Source organism: Camelus bactrianus, chromosome 2 (genome assembly GCF_048773025.1).
Source record: "Camelus bactrianus isolate YW-2024 breed Bactrian camel chromosome 2, ASM4877302v1, whole genome shotgun sequence".
NCBI lineage: Eukaryota > Metazoa > Chordata > Mammalia > Artiodactyla > Camelidae > Camelus > Camelus bactrianus.
In genome coordinates this window covers 82244455-82266776 of record NC_133540.1, presented here as the reverse complement: position 1 = coordinate 82266776, position 22322 = coordinate 82244455, and the positions used below count along the sequence as shown (strand labels likewise).

General features: G+C 35.8%; 1 protein-coding gene across 1 annotated transcript in view; it reads left to right on the top strand.

Moving 5' to 3' along the window:
* LOC105078907 (transmembrane protease serine 11E-like) overlaps positions 1-21219 on the top strand; it is a 36646-nt gene extending 15427 nt beyond the window's left edge. Inside the window, exons 3-10 of the mRNA XM_045504694.2 lie at positions 1172-1293; positions 3051-3118; positions 6411-6574; positions 10328-10366; positions 11579-11756; positions 12764-13023; positions 13620-13762; positions 17323-21219. Coding sequence (XP_045360650.1) covers positions 1172-1293; positions 3051-3118; positions 6411-6574; positions 10328-10366; positions 11579-11756; positions 12764-13023; positions 13620-13762; positions 17323-17484 — 1136 coding nt within the window. The 3' untranslated portion in view covers positions 17485-21219. The remainder of the gene's footprint in view (positions 1-1171; positions 1294-3050; positions 3119-6410; positions 6575-10327; positions 10367-11578; positions 11757-12763; positions 13024-13619; positions 13763-17322) is intronic.
* Positions 21220-22322: the final 1103 nt, after the last annotated feature.

The following is a 22322-nucleotide window of genomic DNA, read 5'->3' as shown; positions in this document are numbered from 1 at the left end:
TTGTGACTTGAGCTCTGTTTACAGATGTAACCTAAGAACAGAGTAGATACAGCACATGAGCATTTAGGAGCTGGCCTGCCTAGATAACCAAACTAAGCCAAACAAATCTGTAATAGAAACACAGATAAAGATGGAGGTGATCAGACTTGGAAAAACATCACTTGGGCATAAAGCCCAGGACAGCATAAAACTGTATATGTGATTTGTGTCCAGTGGCCTTTGGGACTGCATTTCTGTCCCCTCTGTGATTGGAATGGCAGCAGGTGAATCTATTATGAACAACATCATTGTAGGGTATAGATTCAAAAAGCTGTGAAAGTTATCAGCAAACTCATGTTCATCCTTGTTTTTCTTACTTTTGTGTTAACATTCTTAATAATATTTTCAACAGCTACACATGCCAAGTAATTCTGACAATTGGGAATATGTTTTGACACCTAGTGACATGTTTGAGTACAGGAGGGTAGAGGAAAAGCTATGTTGCATTAATTGTTCAGCAGAGCAAAAACATGGACTGCTTGAACTGGATGCTAAAAATGGAGACAATGGCTAAAGGAGTGGACAAGCCAATTCCTACGGCTGGTGGGAGAAAATAAATGGAGTGACAGGGGAATCAGGTGAAACTAAGCAGGGTCCCTAGAGAGTCACGCTGGGTAACAGCTCTAGCTCCCTCAGCTTTGATATACTGAACTCCAGCATTCTAATCCCTACCCTCACCTCCTTCTTTAGCCAAAATAAAAGTTCTTACACTAGCATCCTTGTGGCCAGAATTGGATGTATAGTTTATAGAACTGGGAGAAATCTACTTTTGAAACCTAAAAATGCATTTACTCTTGGGTAGCTTCTGAATCCATCCCTGTTTGTGTGCTCAGGTGGAGTGACTTTCTGCCTCTTGTGGCTTATTCAGGAATGGATAACACATGACTAATTAGCCTACAGGAACACCAAGCATTTCTTATGGCTTTTACACTCAAGATCTTATAACAATGAATGGTGTTGTCTTTTACTCTTAGATGACAATGAAGCTTGGGGTATGATGACAGAGATGATGACCTAGGTTAGGAACGTTCTTTCCTCTCTCAGTCTGTCTAGCAACTAACAAATGGGGAAATGATGATGCTTACACACATCTGCTAAAAAGTATGGGGAGTTTTTGTCTCTCTCCTTATAGATCAAAGGAAGACCTACAGTTATTACAGCACACTATCATTTACAAGTGACAAGCTGTATGATGATTTTGAAAAAGAGGCTTCTAAAAATTTCACAGAGATGAGCCAGAAAATTGAATCAATGGTAAGCATTTTTTCCCACTTCAATGGCATTTGTTATCAATTTTGAGTATAATTTTTAGTACCTTAGCTTCTCAAATTTAACCAATCTCATGTATCTTTGCAAAGTGGGAAGAGGCCCTACTTAAGAGATATAAACAAAATTGACATGACTTAAAAGAGTATGCCTTGCAGAGCTAAGCCTAGTGAGTGTTAGCCATTCCTTTTTGTCCCTCCTAACTGACCCCTCCTTAGCTAGTGCTACACTCTTGTTCAACAGAGACCAGAAATTCTGGAAATGTGAGGGTGACCCAAAACATAGTTGTTGTATCCTTTATTTCTTAAAGAAGAAACCTTGAGCAAAAGGCCACAAGATTGAAACTATTCAGACACATAGTTGAATAGTACTTTAGTACCCCAAAATATCTAACCTTGGACCAGTTTTTAGTATGTAAGTTTACAGGAAATCCTTGGATACTTATCTTTAACCCTAAGGCATCAACATTCAACCTGAGAGATGAATCAATTGTCATAAAAAGTGGGAAAATTAACAGTATAAGCCAAAAAAGCAAGAGCCTGGGCGATAACTTCTCATCATTGTCAGATTATTTAGAGAACAATTTGGACTCTTCCTGATGGTCTGGGAGGCAATTAGTGGAATGTGTGATGGAAAGCATCCTAAAGTGGGAGGTGGGACACCTAGTTCTAGTACCACCTACTAGCTAGTGACATGTCTCTTGACACATCTCTTATCATCTGGAAAGACTCCCTTGTGTGAAAATTAAGGAGTTAGACTAGATAATTTCCAAATTGTCTTCTAGTTCCAATATCCTGAGTGCGAACAGAATGGCAATGACTCACCTGGAATCTGCCTGGTAGACTCAGAAGCCTGAGAATTTGAATACTTTGCTCAGGTCAAATCTTGGTTGTTTTTGTACTTGTAAACACCAACTCAGGGAAATATTGAATAAACTCTTCTTAAGGAATCAACAAAATGTAAGAAAAAAATAAAAGGGTTCAGTGGTTTTATCCATCAATCACTAGCTTGTAGTAACCAGCTTGTGTTTGGCAAATATCCATACAGTAAGAAAAGAAACACTTGACATGTTTACCTTGACTCCTAATTTAAAAATGTAAGTTGGCTGGAGTTCTTATTTGTAGTAGTAAGAAATATCTCTACAAAATACATTCTTTTACTCTATTAGAGTACACCTCATAGGAAGTATTCCAGTTCACCTGAGCCTTCGTCAGAGCATTTTGAGTGGTGAACCGAGGGCAGATTTTGACAGGATATTTGGTAACTTTTTCAACAGGTTTGAGAGCCACGTGACACTGTTATGCATTCATTTCTCCCTTCCCAATACTAACCAAGCCTAACCCTGCTTAGCTTGTGAGATCAGATGAGATAGTGTGTTTACAGTGGTGTGGCAGTAGATTGACTTATTTCAGTGACCCACTACTTGCCAGAGTTATTTCATTTCCTTTAGTCTACCTACAGAAAAAGTCTGTATCTCAGGGTGTGAACTCTCACTTTTCCCCAAACCATCTCTTTCTGAGTATAGTGCAGCAGATGTCACTCCTAGCCGTTCTGCTATGATTCCCTAGCAGAGTGCAGCTGAAATCACTGAGTAGAATACAAAGAATTCTCAAAATTCCTCAATTTCAGCACATTGTGAAATGTCAGTCAATGTGTTTTGTTTTTAAAATGTTTTTAAGCTTTGAAACAAACTGCAGAATTTCAGAAAATTAATCTTACTGACATTTTGAATATTTTTGGAACAGGTGAAAAATATGTTTCATAAATCTTCACTGAGGGACAAATTTGTTAAGTCTCACATTATCAGGTTCAGGTATGTAGATCTAAAATTCTGACTTGTGAATATAATTTAAAGCTAAGGCTATTAACCTGGTTAGTAATAAATACTGCTTGAAGTGTCAATGATATGATATAATTTAGTTCAACAGATATTCATTTGGTACCTGTCCTGTGTAAGTTATGGGTTACAATGTGCCTTATTCATTCTTCAAATCCAAAAAAAAAAAAAAAAAGCATTTGCAAGATGCTTTCGAGGGACAGAAGTGTTATTGGTGGCTATGTTATGGAATTATTATCATTATTTTTTTGGAAACTCTAATTAGCACAAACAGGCACCTGAACTACATCTCTTGGTCTAATAGCAAATAATGCCCTGTGTAAACCTGTGCAGTGATGAGGTTTTTCTTCTCCTCTTGGTTCTCCAGCTTACCAATTTTCTTTCTTTTCTTCCATTCTACCCGTTTCTGCTACACATATTTAAGCTCTCAGGTCTGATTATCATCAACCAACAATAAATAGAAGTTCAGAACATACTATTTTAAGCAAAATACTATTTAAGAATCTTAAATAATACATTCTTAATAAAAATTATTTTTATTTTTCAAAAATAAAATAAGAGCTATTTCCAATATTATTTCCGTGATAAAAACCCCAAGTTACTTCTCAGTCTATTACTTAGCTGACATCTCTGAGGTGTTACTTTGACCAGTTCCTCCCAGTATTTCCACTTTCTAATGTTTAAAATATTATTTCTTGGGTATGTATCTGCTTCTTCACTTCTTAAATTTTTACTCTCTCAAAGGTTAAAAATTCATCCACGCACCTGGCTTCACATGCTTTTGAAATCCAAGCTTCTCTTTCCAATCTAAACTGTCTTCCTGATTTCTAGACCTAATGCCTGCTAGTCACATCTCCACATGGAGGTTTCACAGAAAGTTCTCAAACTCAGGGAAAACTTAGTCACACTAATGAGAAACCTAGAAGTCATATGATGACTTTGTATACACTTTGTGAATAATTAAATTCTACCTATTCTATCTTCCAAATCATTTTCTAATTTATTTTACTCTTCATCCCAGAAATCTTGCTAGTTATTAAGTCTTTCTTCTCTTACTATAATTTGAGGAAGTGCAAGTTTGTTGCAAAGATAAAGTCAGTCTTAGAGTTGCTGAGTTGAGATAGTTAGGGACCAGATAAGCCTGAAATATGAGTCTGATGTAGGGGAGGAAAAGGGAACTGAGCTGAAGACAGACATTTGCTTATCATCAACTCTAAGTATTGGGAAGTGTGGGTATAAACATAACTTTTCAGAAAAGGGTGATGAAAGAAAAAGGACGACGAAGAAAGCCTGAAGAACAATATTTAAGGAGATGGAAGAGAAACAGAAACTTAGGAAATAGAGGAGAAGCAGAAGAAAAAAGAATAGAGAGAGAGAGAGGTTCTGCTGGTGCTTAAGACAGAGTTTCAGGGAGAGGGTGGTAAGCATTGACAATACTCCCCAGAGACCAAGTAAAATGACTAGAAAGAACTCACTGGCTCTGTCAATGAGGAAGTCATTAGTGTTTAGGTAGAGAGCAACACAGTGGAACAGAAGGGGAGGAAGCTGACTGCAATGAAGTAAATATGAGGCAGAATGTAACTTACCCATTTAAGAAGGTTTTCTGTGATATGAAGGTGAAAGATAAATTGTATAGCTGGAGTAGAGGGAGGGTTTTGTTTTTTTTGTTTGTTTGTTTGCTCCTATTACTCAGCCAGTATGGGAATAGTTTAAGAGAAAGAAGAAAGAATAAATAATGGAGGTACAGGGTTGCTGAGGCTGTGAAGAGGGATGAGATAGATAACAATAATCTTTTTAAAGCCCTATTTGTTTCTTTTTTCAGATTACAAAAGCAATACAAAATTACATAAAATTCAAAAATACTATTACATAAAACAGAAAGCAAAAGCCTCCTCTCCAGTAATTTCACACCCAGAAATAACACATCTTGTTAACAATTTGTTGTTAATATTTTTTCAATGACTGCATATAGATCTATTTCATTCTTTAGCTGGTTGTATAGTGTATATCAGGGCTTCACTCTCAGAATATGTCAGGGTTGATTTAGCCAAAGCTCTTTTGATGGACACTTGGGTTGCTACATATTTTTCTGATTTAAAACCAAGGTTATGATGAACATGTAAGTACGTATCTCCCTGCACACACAAGAGTGTATTTAAAGATTAAATTTCTAAAAGTAGAAATGCTGTATCAGAGAGGATAGATAATCAAAACTATAAACAAAACTGCCTTCCAAAGATACATAAGAGATAATTTCCTAAAAAAAAAAAAAAAAAAAGCAAAGTCTGGCTGAGCGACTACTACACATTGGGCAGATGAGAAAGAAAACCACATTGAAGAGGGTTGGAGAAACTGGGACACAGTCTTGCCATAAGCCTCACCCCAGCACACCAGGAAAAAACCCTCAAACCCCAGGGTTCTCTTCAATGGGCAAAGAGTTTGAAACCCACGAGGCACCCCAACTTCTACCACCTGCATTTGAGAGATGAGCCTCCAAAACATCTAACTTTGAAAACCAATGGAATTCAAGTTCTGAGACCCACAAGATTGTAGCTGTTGAGGAGGTGGCTCTTAATGGGCCAATGCCTCGGACTCACCTACCTCAGGGCTTAGCCCAGAGGCTGCCAATTGCACCCAGACTAAAAGGGAACTGACTATATGTGAATAGGAAAGGTAGAGTAGCTGACAGAGAATGAGAAAGAGTAATCAAAGATGACTTCAAAGTAGTAATTCATTCAAATAATGCTAAGGCTAATTAATGCTCTATCTTGAAAATACAATCACATGAAGTCAAGACAATTTGACTAAGTTTTCTAACATCGTTAGGGTTAGGAGTTGTTTAGGCAACCTGAAATTTGCTTAGGAGAAATCACTGGATTTATACCCCTGAGGATTAAGCCTGAAAGCCATAGCCAGAGTTGACTTCATACTGACTATATATTGTACTTTATAATTCTGTGTGGTTGACAAGAGAATTGCCTTTTTATATTAGTAATCCATGTACTTAACTAGATCCTTTGGTGGTTAGGGAGACCATAAGCATACCAGCTATCGGAGAGGCTGAGATGGGAGTTCTATATGTGGTAAAAAATAGGAATATAGAAGAAAACAAACTGGAAGTTTTAAAATTGCATTTATGGATTTGTTTTTGTGTGAATGTGTTTCAAATGAATGATAAAAAAAAATGGAGTGTGATATTACCATAAATCTTATTATGAATTATACCTTTTAAAACCACATTTTTATTTCTTTATTTTTCGGCCCACAGTCACAGGGAACATAGAGTGTTGGCTCATATACTGCTGATTTTTAGATTTCGCTCTACTGAGGATCCTGAAACCACAAATATAATTATTCAGCGTGTTCTACATGAAAAGCTGCAAGATGCTGTAGGATCCCCTAACTTAAATCTTGAGTTATTTGTACTTAAAAGTAAGTTTATTTCCTCTTATTTAGTTCAATTCTCTTACATACAATAGCTCCAGGATAAGTTTGGGCATTGATTTTAAAAAATTGTGTTTTGGATGTCTTTTATTATGGGGTCTTGCCACCAGCAGAACATTTCTTTGTGACTAAGTTGGTCCAAAGGAAGTTTAAAAATTTTTAATACCACCCAAAACTTATGCCACCCATGCAAGTCTATCAGTAACTCCTGAGCCTGGGTTCTTTGTCTACATTGGGTTTTTCACTTTAGCTATAGAATCCAGTGATAAATGGGAGAAAGCTTCTTTGTATATTTATCCTTCTTTTTCTTGTTGCTTACATTTTATGTCCTGTGAGTATGATGTGTAGAAAGGCTCATGCCAGCCACATATTTGCTTTCAAATGTCATTAATATACCTTGTTACCTGCTTCCAGGTTACCAATGAAAAGTTTATAATTAATTTTTTGATATAACTTATTTTTGGTATGTTTTACAACTAACTTGTAAAGTCTGATAATTTTGTGTGGTTGGGGTACTTGTATTTTTTGTCAGGGCAGGGGGACAAAATAAGCAGTGTTAGGTCTTCATTATTAGAAAGTAAGGAACATAGGCGATCCTTAGTGGAAATAAAAACAAGCTAGTCTGTAGAAATACTATGCCAGCTACATGTGCGATCTTAAATTTTCTAGTAGTCACATTAAAAAAAGTAAAAATAAACATGTGAAATACATTTAAATACCTTACACATTTAACCCAATATATCCAAATTAGTACTATTCCAACAAGTAGTCCATGTAAATACTATTCGTGAGTATTTTTTGTACTAAGGCTTTGAAATCAAGTGTATATTTTATATTTATAGCACATTCCAATTTAGCCACATTTCAAGAGCTCACTGGGCACATGTGGCTAGGGAATACAATATTTGAAATGTCAGCACTAGAAACTACAGGATAGGGGTCAAGTAGAATGAATACAAAGCAGTAGTATAAAAGCTGGTAAACCAAACTAGAGGCCTAACCTGGTGGTCAGCCCCTCTACTTACTTAGAAAAAGAGGCTCATTAGTCAGGGCTATCTACATAATTTGTGGATCCCAGTGCAAAATTAAAGTGTTGGACTCTGAAAAGCAATAAAAATGTGCTGTTAAAGGTACTAAAATATAAAACTTTTTCTTCTTTCACAGTCTTTTTCGACTTGTGATGGTATTTTTATTTGTTAATGAATGCTATTCTAAGTGAAAAAAATTAAAATTACTAGCATGAGTTTCGCTGTTCACCTTTATATTGTGATATATCAATTTCAAATGTAAATATAAAAGTGTTTAACTTTTATTTGGAATAATAAAAATATACAGCTGTATTTCACAGCTCATACATACATGCATTTTGGTTACCAGATCAATGGAAACACTACACAAGTCTAGATCACGCTTTTTAAAAAACTTTTCGTTGATACTGGCACATTTTGCCAATGCTCTCTACCTTCTGTTTATATGACAAAGGACCAAAAGATCCCTCTATGTCATTATTTTCAGCAGAAGCTACTGGCTAATGCAAAGAAGTAACAGGAGCAAGAAAGAATGTGCTAGGGTCCCTTGGCCATTTGTGTTAATTAGAATGCCAATGCCTTCTTTGGCATTCAAAGCAAGCTCTGTTTCAAACAAAAACTGCCAGTGTCCTCTACTTCCTTAGTGGTAGGCATCACATACTCATTTTGTACTCACTTTGAGTTTGCTGAACATTGTGGGTCCACTGGAATTCTTAGTTCACAGGGTATTGTGAATGGTATAAGCAAATGGGGTGGCAAGAACCCATGGACACATTGTGTATTCCTCTGCTCATGCCATGCTCTATTATCCTATCAGACTTCATTTCCAAGCACAAGTTATGAGATAACAATTATTAAGAATTTCAAGACAGTGAGCATTAAACCCAGTGTAAGTTCATAATGAGTGCAGGACCCAGTGCAGACACACAAGTCACACATCCGTGAAGTCAGTCCTGTCAGTAGTATTGTAAAATGCCAAAATTCAACTGAATAAATTTAAAGATCTAATTGGCTTTATTTAATGAGTCATGAATCAGGCAGCACCACACCTTAGCAGATAGATAGGAGCTGAGTTGCTGTACAAAATGGAAGACATTTATAGACAGAATGAGGTTGGGCAAGGAGGCTTTCTAGCAGAGTAGATTGTTTCAGGCAAGGGCACCTTCTTTTGCAAGCAGATTTGCAAATCTGTCAGGCAGATTACTTCACTAGTGCTGACCAGGTGATGCCAGATTGACTGATTAGCGGTTACATTCTTGGGATAGATGGAAACCACAATTAGGCTAGATATTAAGTCTTAATTGCTGATGTGGGGCTTAGAACAAGTGACTCTACTTGGGGTCATTTATTACTTTTTTTTTTTTTTTTTTACCAGTAGCAACATGAAAAGCCAGAATTTTCTCTAGGGAAAGCTTGAGATAGAGAACACATTATTGAAAAAGGAGATTAGTGGTGGTGTTTTAAAATATTTACTGAGAATAAATGGTCACTTCTTCCTTATTTTTGTCATTTTCCTCAAATATAGCCATAATGGAGAAAGTCAGAAGGAAGCCTCTCTAGAATACAGATTTTATTTTTTTGTAAATCAGTACTATTAAATATTATAAGAAAAATTAACATTATTTTTTTGCAGTTAGAACTCCCATCTTGCCACGTTCAAAGGAAATAGGTTTGGTCATTGGAAATCTACTGAATCATGAAATTTGAGTGCTTAGAGTTTGATGTAACTGTTGGTTTAGTATCTGGATAGGATTAGGGCCTAACTGTTGAGAAATCAACAATCTAAGGAGTCATTGGCTAGTCAATTTCAGGGCAAACTGAATGGCAATTTGAGGGCAAATTGTCTTGCTAAAACTTGAGCAGAAAGAAGACCTGTAAAAGGATAACATTGTTTTAATTTTTAAATTTTTTTTCTCCTTTCTTTGTTTTCTTTTTGTATATATATCTATTTATTTTTTAAATCAAAGCATAGTTGATTTACACTTCAGTTAAATAGCAAAGTCATTCAGTTATACGTTTATCTACATCTATTCTTTCTCAGATTATTTTTCATTATAGGCTATTACAAGATATTGAATATAGTCCCCTATGCTAAACAGTAGGTCCTTGTTCATCTGTTTTATATATAATAGTGTGTTATCTTTTAATCCCAAATTTCTAATTTATCGCTCCCCTCCATAACACTGTTTTTAATAACATGGGAGTGAGGACTAATTTAGGGGCACACCACTCAGATATGTTATACAAATGGAACTATGTCTATGAGTTTAGTAAAAAACAAAATCTGAAATAATGGTCAATAAAAATATCACTGTATTTGGGGGATCAGCACTATAGCGCGGCACTGCCCGCAGAGAGGCTGTGGAACATCTGCACCTGCTGTAACACTCAGGTTCCTGCCTCTTAGCACAGAGCTGCCGAGTTGGAATTACCGGGAAAGAGCAGGCATTTACAGCAACAACACTCTCTAGGTGACTTTCAGTCACACTTGAGTTTAGGAAACACTGTTCAAACCTCCCTTTTCCTCAAGGCAGTGAACATACTAAGTCTATGATAAACTACCTGTGTTCCTTGTTTGTTTGTTTGTTTTTTAAACAATCTAGAGCTATTATCTTATAATGGAATTGAGCAACCTTTAGTTGTTGAAGTATTCAGAGGCATTATGTAATTCTGATACGCTGACCCTGTTCTATTCACCATTTCTGTGTTTCAGAAATCAACAAGACAGAAACAGACGACTTTCTGAGCAATTGTAAGTTTAATACATTAGTTATTAAAGTTGCATTACCTGAATGTAAAAAGTTAACTCTAGATTATTTAGGCTTACTTTGTTGGTATTATAGGGTCAGAATAAAGTTTGATCTGTACACATCTATGGTGTTTTATCTTATATTTGAGGCACATTTTATTGCAAAAGGATAAAAATTGGGAGGGCTTTGGAACAGATGTGTGGAGCCAGTGGCAGATGTGTAGTGGAAGTGAGTTGTGCAGTTTTTCAAGAAAAGGCAAAAAAATTCTCACTGTTTTGATTGCAGATATCTACAATATACCCTCATGAAAGTTTTCTAAACATTATATAAAAGTGGTCTGTATGTTGATATTTTTTCAGGTAGAGACAGAAGCAGTGTTACTGTACACTAAATAAAATCTTGATAATATTAATCCCATATTATAAAAATTGCAGACAATTATGAGATTGGGGTATATACTGATGAAATTGTTGAAGGTCCAGATAATACCTTCACCCATATTTTAAAAGTGCTGACTCTAGGCCTAGTGTTTCCCTTCCCCTATAGCATAGTACCCTACTCTGATTTAGAGAATACATTTCATAGTCAACAGAATTAGCACACAATACATTTATCTTGAAAGTTGGAAGGAAATGTGCTACTCACCAGCTCAGAATGTTGGTTAGTTCACAAACCTAACTAAACATAAAACCAAAGGATGATCTCATTACCTAAACAGCATATATTTTTGCCACCATTATTTATTGGAAACCTGCTATGTGCCAGTGCTGTGTTAGGCAACAAGGATATAATATATATGTGTATATATTCTAGTACTAATATGTTAGTATCATAAGCATATATATAATATATTACTAATATATATTAGTAGAAATATATAAACGGAGATATATGTACATATGTATATACACACACATAGAAAGAAAGAGTTTACTGTTTTTATTATTATTCTGTAAGAATCAAGAAAGTTGTAACTAATCCAGTTTGGAGGCAGGGGAATTATTAGAGAAGGCATTCTAGAGGAAGTAATGACTGATTTAACTCTTACAAAATGAATAGGAGTTAAATATGAAACACTACAATTTAAGGAAAGGTAAGAGTAGGAAAAAATGTTTGATACTACTGGAATACAAAGTATAAGAAATTTGAGACATAATGACACAATTTGATACTTAAAAGCGACTGCTAACTAATGCAACATCTCTCTTTGGCAGGCTGTGGGACACGAAGGAACAAAACTGCAAAATATAGGGTCATGGTTGTTGGTGGGACAGAGGCACAAGAGGATGAATGGCCGTGGCAGGCTAGCCTGCGATGGGATGGGAGACATCGCTGTGGAGCGACTTTAATTAATGGCACATGGCTTGTGAGTGCTGCCCACTGCTTTAGAAGGTAAATCCTGATCCATGAGAATGACTGAGGGTCAGCAAAGGATTGTGGGCTTGGCAGGAAGGAAATACCTCATGAGAGACGAGTTCAATATAAATTAAAGAAAATACATACATCACAAAGAGAGCGGGGAACTCATAAACCTTAGTAAGAGGTTTTAGAGTCTGGCAATGGAAGTGACATCAAAGTACATGTAGATAAATTATCCATTGACAACTACACAACAGTTGGTCAAAGGAAGCAGGAATTTTAAAGTCATCTTTGGATTTGGAGCTTGGTGTTAAAGAGAAGAGCTGTATATCTCTACTGCATATCTATCAGCGATGGAGGCCAGGTAGATTATAGGTTTGACACCAATGGGGAAATTCCACATGGTAAGAGAAAACTTAAATATGAAAAAAATTATACAACTGAATAGGCTGACTAGTTATTTTTCAAGGAATTTCAATTTAATCTTCCAATCCAGTGCAAAATGTCTACAGTATACAGGATAAGTAATGCCTTGTTAAATTATTGTGTACCATTTTTGATTTTTTTTTAAATGAAGGTACTAGGGATTGAACCCAGGACCTTGTGCATGCTAAGCATGTCCCCTGACACTGAGCTATACCCTTGCCTCCAGCATTTTTGATTTTTAGAGAATTGTGTATGTTCATAGATAGGCAACATGGTGCACATAAAATAAGACATTCTGTTCTCTCATTCTGTCCAGGATATGCTCTCCAAATGCCCCTTGGAGACACTGATGCCCAGCAATGTCAAACAATCCTAGGGTCTAGAGTGGGTGACTCAGCATGCAGAGAGGCATGCATAGCCTGAGAAACATGCCACCATGGTATTTCCACAAGATCTGTCCTCCGAACATTAGCTTGGAATTTGTTTCTATATACAGAAACTATAATTTAACAAATAAAACTTATATTGACACCTGTCCACTGAATTATTTAATATAAATGGTTATATTGATAACATGTACAAAGTGAAATTTGTTCCTCATACTTTCTCCTCAGGTATAAGGACCCAGCCAGATGGACTGCTTCCTTTGGAGTAACATTAATGCCTCCGAAAATAGAACGGGGCCTCCGGAGGATAATTGTCCATGAAAATTACAAATACCCGTCGCACGACTATGATATTTCGGTTGCAGAGCTTTCTAGCCCCGTTCCTTACACAAATGCAGTACACAGAATTTGTCTCCCTGATGCATCCTATGAATTCCACCCCGATAATGTGATGTTCGTGACAGGATTTGGAGCACTGCGAAATGAAAGTGAGCATCTGGGAGAAAGTCAAGTCATAGTAATCTAATTCGGTATTCTAATGCATTTAAAGAATGGAATGTCATTATGCCGAAATATGTTGATGGTTGGTCATGTGGACGTGGGCCAAGCCAGGCTCTACTTGTGAACCAAGTCATTTAGAAGACACGTAAATTCCTTCATGCCTTAGGTTACTATCAAGTTCATCACTACTACTTTAGTCATGGTGCTTGGTAAGGTGTTTGAAAGAGTGACTATGTCTGAAATTTGTATTAGGGAATTAACTACATCAGAGATTAGGGATCATTAACACACATACCCAACTGTGAGGATCAGAGACTCATAAAGCCACCATTCTCACCTACTGAAATTACCTTCTAAGCCCAACAATGGAATAAAAATTACTTAAACAACTTGAGGTCCTTTCCTAGGCACCTAACTTTTCATTTAAAATAGAAAAAAATTTTCACAAATATTACTGTATCTGACAAAATACATATCCTAAGATTCTGTGCCACCATCTTATCCAATAGTTATAAAAGATTTTCTACAGGTTTACAGAATATATGTATATCTATTAATATAAAGTCTATTTTCTTCCCTTTAGATATCAGTCAAAATTGTCTTCAGCAAGTACAAGTGGATTTCATCGACACTGAAACCTGTAACCAACCGCAAATTTACAATAATACCATAACTCCTAGAATGTTATGTGCTGGCTCCTTGAAGGGAAATAGAGATGCATGCCTCGTAAGTGGTTTGCTGCATAACTTTTTGTTCACCTTTTACTTTAAAATAATTATAGCTTTACAGAAGTTGCAAAGATAGTATAGAGAGGCCCTTCAATCAGTTTTTCCCAATGGTTATATCTCACATAACTATAACACAATGTAAAAGCTAGGAAATGAACCTTGGTACAATGTGTGCTTCTAGGTTTTGGGTTTTTGGTTTTTTTTTAACACATGTGCAGATTTGTGTAATCATCACTGCAGTTGAGAACTCTTCTATCAGCATAGAGGTTTCCCTTTATAATAACATTCACTCTCCTCACCCACCACTTCACCATCACTAACACCTGAGAATCACTAATATGTTCTCCATCTCTATACTTTTGTAATTTTGAGAGTGTCATGTAAACAGAACCATACAGTAACCTTTTTTTTTTTTCAAGAATTCCATTTTGATTTAGCTATTTGTGTTTTTGACCTACAAAAGATTCTCTCTGTAGAAAAATTGTGTGGTTCCTCTTAGCTAAATACACATAACTTATCAACAGTCTACTGGTATTGGAATTTTACTAGTTTGAGTGGAGTTTAGAATAGAAAACTTACCTCCCCTTAAGGCTCTTTACCCTTTCTCATTTATAATATTGAATATTAATAAATACAAATACTAAATAGTTCTCCTTTATATATTGAGAGCCACAGCAGACAATGTTTTTGATTCAAGTGCCAAACATAACTTAGAAAACTCAAGAGGAGAAGGGAAGTCTGTTCTTTCTTTCCTTCTGGTTTTCTAAGGTTCTTCCTTTATCATTTCTTTTCTGTTTCAGAAACTTCCTTTAGCCATTCTCTTGATGTAGATCTGCTGGTGAAAAATTTCCTTAGATTTTTTTTTTTTTCATTTTCAAAATTCTTTATTTCCTATGCATTTCTAAAGTGTGATTTTGCCAGATATAGAATTTAAGATTGACAGTTCTTTTTTTTTCAGCACTTAAATCATGCCCTCTGGGATTTCTGATGAGGATTCCCGTTAGAATTGTTTTCCCTTTATAGGTGAGGTGTCATTTCTCCCTGTGTTCAAGAATTTTTCTTTGTCTTTAGTTTTCAGAAGTTTGATTATGTATCTTAGCATGGCTTTCTCTGGGCGATCCTGTTTAGAGTTTGCTTAGCTTTTCAATCTGCAGGTTTACGTCCTTTGATAAATTTGGGAGATTTTCAGCCATTTTTTTCCTTTGAATACTTTTTCAGCCCTATACGTTTTTGTCTCTTTCTGGGACTCTAATGATAGGAATGTTACCTCTTTTGTTATACTCTCAGAGGTCCCTGAGTTCTTGTTCATTTTTTTTTTTTCTGTTCTGCTTTTTCTCTGTTGTTCAAACTGAGAAATTTCTATCATTCTATCTTTAAGTTTACTGATTTTTTTTCCTTCTGTCATCTTCATTCTTCTCTAAGCACATATAGGGAAGTTTTCTTTTGATTATTATATCTTTCAGTTCTGAGACTTCCATTTGATCCTTTATATATGGTATTTCTTTGCTGAAACTTCTTATTTTTTCATTTTTTTCAAACATGATGGTACATGTGGCTACCTCCTCCTAAAAAATGATCTTTCTTTGGGTTCTATGATCCTGAAATATGCTGACTTCCTAATCTCCCTCCTTCTTCAATCACTCTTTTCTGGTTACTTATTATGGTTTCTCTTTCTCTCCCTCTCTCTAAGTTTGGCTATTCCTAAAGAATCTTTTCATTTTTTTTTCTGCTCTCTATATACTCACTCAAAGAAATTATCTTTTCTTTTCTTTAAATCAGCTGTCACTTTAGTGACTTCCAAACCTATATCTCCAAAATCAACCTCTTGCCCAAATTCAGTCTCACGTTTCCACCCACTTCAAAACCATTTCCATTTATATATTTTAAATTGTTAGTATAAGACTAAAATGTGTGTATGTGCCATCTTAAACTCAACAGGCATCATGAAATGTTACCTGTTTTTTCATTTTCAACTTTCTCATTTGTGTTGTTGGATCTTATTATGCTTGGAATCTTCTTTTACTCTTAAATCTCCTTCACGTGTAATCAAGTAAGTTATAGAATATTTTTCCCCTTTACCATTTCTTCCAAATTTATCTCTTTGTCTCCATTCTTTCTGTTAACATCCTCATCTAGTCCATCACCTTACTTCATATTTTGATCACCTTAATTGCTTCCTGGTTTGACTTTCTTTTTCTCGTTTTAAAAGTTTCTGTTGTGGTATATATATATTCTTGAATAAACTTCTTGTTCTGTTTCTCACTAAACCACTCACTAAAAATAACTGGATTTATGAGAAAAATAGGGTTAGATACAGACCAAAAGCCCCCCTCAAAGGCTATGCAATTTTGTAAGCAGAGAATTAACAACAATTAACTGGACCTTGAAAAACAACGTGGACAGTGTAGGTAGGCAGAATGCCCGGAGTGGCTGGTGGCTGACTTAGAGGAAGTTAAAAATGCACAGAAACAACAGAGTAGAAATACCAGCTTGCAGAGGCTTAGACAATGCCCATGGGAATGTAGCTTCAGTAGAGGAGGAAGTGTAACCTGCCAGGACCCAAGAATTAAGCAAGTCTGGGGTGTGTCTCTCTGGGCAGGGAGAAGGTTCCCAGGCGCAGGGATTCTTTTAACATTTTCTTAAAATAAAGCCTCAAAGGCTTCTGCCTGTGCAGTAGTGGAGCTGAGACCTTTTCCTTTTTTTCCTGAAGATTGTACTTCTACTCCCATTATTCTGTCCTTTACTAAAACAAAACACGTATAAGTCATCGCAACGTCCATACTCCCCTTTTCCTTTTTCCTCGAGTGTGAGCTAACTAGTGTTAGCAGAGCAGATTACATCTTTCTCTATTTGATACTTGCTGGATGTCACCTTATTTTCCAGCTTGTTGTTCCAGTGTTGATGGGTGGTCAGTGAATAGAGACCCCAGGATTTTTCAGAAAGATCATCCAGTACCTTGTTTTTATGACTTGTATAAAGAAACAGCCCTTTGGAGTTTGCAAGACATAAACAATTGTGTGGAATTTGTGATTTTATATACATATTTACTAAGTTCTGTTTTGTGCCAGGCTCCATGCTAAGCACATTACATACACTGTCTTCCGTAATCTTCAAAATTATCCTTGGAGGTAGGTATTATTAGAAGCATTACAAAGAAGTAAATTAAAGGTCTTAGCTTGGAAGGGCCAGACTTGAGATTTAAACCCAGGTGTCTGACTTTAATGTCCATGTTTTTCATCGGTAATAAACCCTTCACCTTTCTTTTGGGAACTGTGTCACACTCATAAAGAAAACGGACAGTTGCTTTGACGGATGTATCAGATAAGTACCATTCTGCAAAGAGATGGAGCCTTTAATCTCAGTTTTCTGAACCCTGAGTCTAAGCCAGTTCTCCAGGTAGGGGAGCTTCTCCTTACCGTGAGTCACTGGCATAGGTAGAGGGGAGCACATAGAAGACTTTTGAAAATCGCCCTTTTCATTAAACTCAAATTAGAAAAGTAGTAGATTTCTCTGTAACGAACTAAATTATTAATGACTACTTTCTCCCTTTTCCTTTAGGGTGATTCCGGAGGACCACTGGTTACTCCAGATGCTAGAGATACCTGGTACCTTGCTGGAATAGTGAGCTGGGGCGATGGTTGCGGGGCACCCAATAAGCCCAGCGTTTATACTAGAGTGACTGCTTTCCGGGGCTGGATCGCTTCCAAAACCGGTGTCTAGGAGAGAAAAACCCAGTAGAGTAGAACACATTTTTATATACAGGCCATTCTTAAAGATACAGAATTGCAGAAGAAGCCTTGCAGATCACCTAGATTTGTCTGATCGAACTAAACTGTCTGCTTGTATGTGCATATATTTCCTTCCTAACTTCTGCCAGATGGATTCCGTCCCAACTTGCATTCACTTGTTCCCTAGAAGTTTACTGTCATCAGATTTTAGCTTGTTAACATCAATTTCTCATGCACGTACACAATTTGAAGTGATCCCTTCCTTCATTTCCTCAGCTTCTCTCATATCAGTAAATTTCCACTTTCAAGGTGTAGGACAGAGACTGAAAGGAAATATGAAAAGGAAAGAACTACATTTTTCATGTGTAGAAAAGCATTAGTATTTTTTTCTTTATGGAATGAGGAAAATGATCATAATCATTATGAAAGGTCAAGCAAACAGACAACAGAATAACAAATACTTCATGATGGAAAAAGAATGGGAACTAAGTTAAGGAACTAAAGAGAAACTAAGATACAGCTTTATTTTTATTTCCAGCAAACAACTACAGAGATAAATGTGGGGAAGATTCTGCTTTCTTGTGGCCAACGCTAAGTATACAAACTCTATATAATGGGCTTATTCTAAGTTCTAGCAAATAATAATTATGTAACATTGCACTACTAAGAATATCAATATTTAATAATAAGAAGAATAAATAATAATAATAAATAATAATAATAATAATAATAAATCATCCTTTTGCTTGACATTATGATAATTGATGAAGAAGGGAAAGATGGGGAAATGTCAATAATCAATTTATTGCAAATTCTTTTAAAATTTGAAAATTCACTAGAATGAAAATTCACTTAAGATCAACCAGCATACCTTATATGGTGAGATTTTTGTACAGTTGAATAGGAGGGAATGAAGATAGATTCAGTACAAACTAATGGATGAAATAGGATTATGACCAATTGCTTGTGTATTTATATTTAAAGCTTTCCCAAACTGCAAAGCCTTGAAGGGGAATAAGGACCCAGTGTTAGTGTGTAATTGCAGCTGTGCAAATAAAGCTGGAGGTGGGACCTCTATTTTGAGATGATTGCAGGTTCCTCCCCCTACCGCATTTGCACTCCACACTTGGACCATGGGCCTCTTAGACTCCTCTGGGCTTAGATGGAAAGATATCAGAGGGAATTCATCCTGGAAACTCCCTGTTACATCTAGCATGGCACCAAGTTGCTCACTGCCTGGACAGAAAACTGAAGAGAAAGCCTAATATCAACCACCTTCATAATTTTGGCTTTGGTAAACCACTACTGGGCTGTTAGAGACACAACATTCAAGTGACCTGGGCCATTATGAAGTAAGCACTGGTGCCATGGCACACGTACATGTTAATGGTGAGATTTCACTCAATCTTTCCATTACCCTTTCCTCATCGTATACAGCTACTCATACAAATTCTGTATTGTACCATAACCACTTTGAAAGTAACATTAGTAGGAAAAATCTGACATTTATTAGCCCAAATAACACTGGCATATGAACTGATCAAATTTTAGGCACTTGGCTAAAATAAGATATGAAATCTGACAAGAATCGACAGTGTTAAACATTTTGCATAAGCTGTTTTTATTCTATTTAATGAAATACTTTTTAAAAATTGAGGAAAATGATGAATTTTAAACAAAGACAAGTACATTTCAAACCACATTACTCTCAGTGTTCTGTTAAAAACTGATTTCCCTTGGAGTATGTTTTGCAGTTGGGACTCTAGATGGCACCCACAGCTATAGGTAGATACAGGGAAGAACGACGTCAGGACCATCAAGTAATAATGAAAACTGCAGTAGACATTCTATGTTAGGGTCTTGTAAAACAGAAAGAACACAGTTCATCTTTGTGAAGGCGTTTAAAAATGAATCCAGGTAAACTGACATTATGAATAGTATTTTTCAGGTATCTGGAGGTGAGTTTCCAAACTAAAATAAAATTTAAGCCATGTGATGTAAGTAATTTCTTCTGCAAATACATTTGAAGAGATTTAAATTAAGGACAAATTTTAGATGTTTAATTTCAAAATGGCATCATATTTCTCAGGGAGATATATATATATATATTTTTTTTTTAATGAAAGATTTGAGAAGTAGAGTTAAAGCCATAGTGAATATGTGAGCAACAGCTGAAACTTTGTGTGCACAGAGAAATAGATAATACAGTATTGGATTTTTTAAACGACAGCTTCTTTTGAGAGATAACATATAAAAGTTTCAGCATTCTTGGACTTGTCTGTTTTAACCACTTCATTGGAAAAGTTTAAGAAGTCATGGCTGAAATAATACTTATTTATTGTGGAAGAAAGCAGGCAGTTCCTCAGCTACGTCTTTTATCTCTCTTCCTACAGCACCTAGTGAAGTGCTTTGTGCATAATAGTCTTTCAATAAATGTTGTTGAACTACCTTTTTACTTTTGTATTATGTAGAAGATACAGCTTTATTATTTTTACACATTGATTTTTAAGAAATAATCCCAGATTTTACACTAAATATGTGATTTAAGCCAGTTACATAAACACTCTAAGCCTCAGTATACTCATTCATAAAGTAAGGATAATAATATTTACCTCAAATGACTGTAGTGTGAATTAGAATGAGATAATATTTGAAAGTGCTTCTCTAGCAAAGTTCTTGGAACAGAGTAGGTGTTCAAGAAATGGTGCTATTATAACTGTTACTGTAATAAAACTACAGTCTTGTTTTATATGATTGCTACTTGACTATCTTGACTATAATAGGTTAAATAATTATTTTTGAAACATAATTAGAGCAACAGAATGGGCTTGTTTCTTCTTTAATTCTGATTCTGCAAAAGAAGTTTTATCGGGGTCATTCTAAAACATTCTGTCAAGTTGCTCTCCGACTGTTATTCTAATTTTTCATTTCAACTTTCAAAAATGATAAACCTTATTAACCATGGAGTGACTGGATCATATCAAGAGCTACAGTCTAGTTCAAATGATGCCTCCTCCGTGAAGCTTTCCTTGACTCCCTCAAGTGGCCATAACATCCTCTTTTCTGAAATTCCTTACCCACTTAAAAACAACTTTTTTATTTTCAGATAATCATAGACTCATGTAGAGTTGTAAAATATAATACAGAGAGATCCTGTGTATCCTTTATCCTGTTTCTGGAAATGGTAACATCTTGTTTAGCTATAGTACAATATCACAACCAGGAAGTTGACAATGAGGCAATCAATCAACCTTTTGAGATTTTATCAGTTTTTAAAACATGTAATTATGCATGTGGATGTGTGTGCATGTTCCATGTGTCTCACATATGGATTTGTGTGCCACCACCACAGTCAAGATGCAGAATAGTTTGATCATAAGGATTCCTCATATGATCCAGACACCTGGCTCCCTCCTTAGCAGCATCCCCAGTCTCTAACCCCTGGCAACCATTAATCTATTCTCCATCTATATAATTTTGTCATTCCAAGAATGGTATATGAATGGAATCATAAAGTATGTAAACTTTTGAGGTTGGCTTTTTCACTCAGCATGATTCCCTTGCTATCGATGCAGGTTGTGTGTGTCAACAGTTTATTCCCTTTTACTGCTGTGTATTATTCCACAGCCACAGTATGGTTGTACCACAGTTGGTTTACCATTTATCCACTGAAGGGCATTTGACTTGGTTATAATTTTTGGCTACTGTTAATAAAGGTACTATAACATTTGTGTTTAGGTTTCTGTATGAACATAAGTATTCATTTCTTTGGGATTAATGGCTTAGAGTGCATTCATGGTCATATAGTAAGCTTATGTTTGATTTCTGAAGAAACTGTCATATTCTTTTCAGATGATTTCTTACCATTTTTAAATCTCTCTGTACCTCTACTCTCTCCCCATATTTTAAGACATGTGTGAATAGATCTGATTTCAACACTACACTGTAAACTCTGTGGGGGTAGGGACCATGACTAACTCATTTTTATAAACTTCACAGTTCATAAGAAAGTATATTTATGGCACATGCTCAATAAAGATTTATTAAATTAAGAGGGAAGATAGTAATAAAAACAAGCAAACATGGCACTGTATGTAAAATGAAAAAGAAGACGTTAGTTTGGGTAGAAAAGAATGAACAATATTGCATAATGTTTTCATGAATGTATTATGTCTTAATTTCTATAATTCTGGACTTTATCTCCAAGTATCTCATGCAGGTTGATTTAAAATCTTGTTTTCCACTTTCCCACATGATATCCTATCAAACATAGTCTAAAGGTATGATTTAGATGATCATTCTATTCTTGTGCCTAAATAAATTTCCTGATACATAATACTTAATGGTATCTGTATCAGCTTCTATACTGTAGTTGTGAAATGGATTTCAGTATAGAGATATACTCAATAAATACCTGTTGCTCTTAATTTGTGTAACCATGACACTATAATTTGCTTGTCCTAATATAATTTTTATCATATTGGAGAGTGAAATACAGAGAGAGGCCTGTTAAACACAGTCGGAATATCTCCCTTAGTTGACAATGACCCATTAATCAGTACCTCTTGGGCATAGCTGTATCCAGCTTAAATAAATACCACAGTCAATCACTATGATCACTGCCTTGCACATATGCTTGACTCTTGGGCTTCTCTCTTGCTTCACTACTATGTGACATTTGCTTTTTACAACAACCCTAATAAAGTCCAAATCTCCATCTGCTCTTCCTATACCATGCAGTCATACACAACCATGTTGACTGGTCCAATGTCAAATTCATGATCACAAACCTCCAATACACTTTTAATGTTTCCCCACATCATACTATGT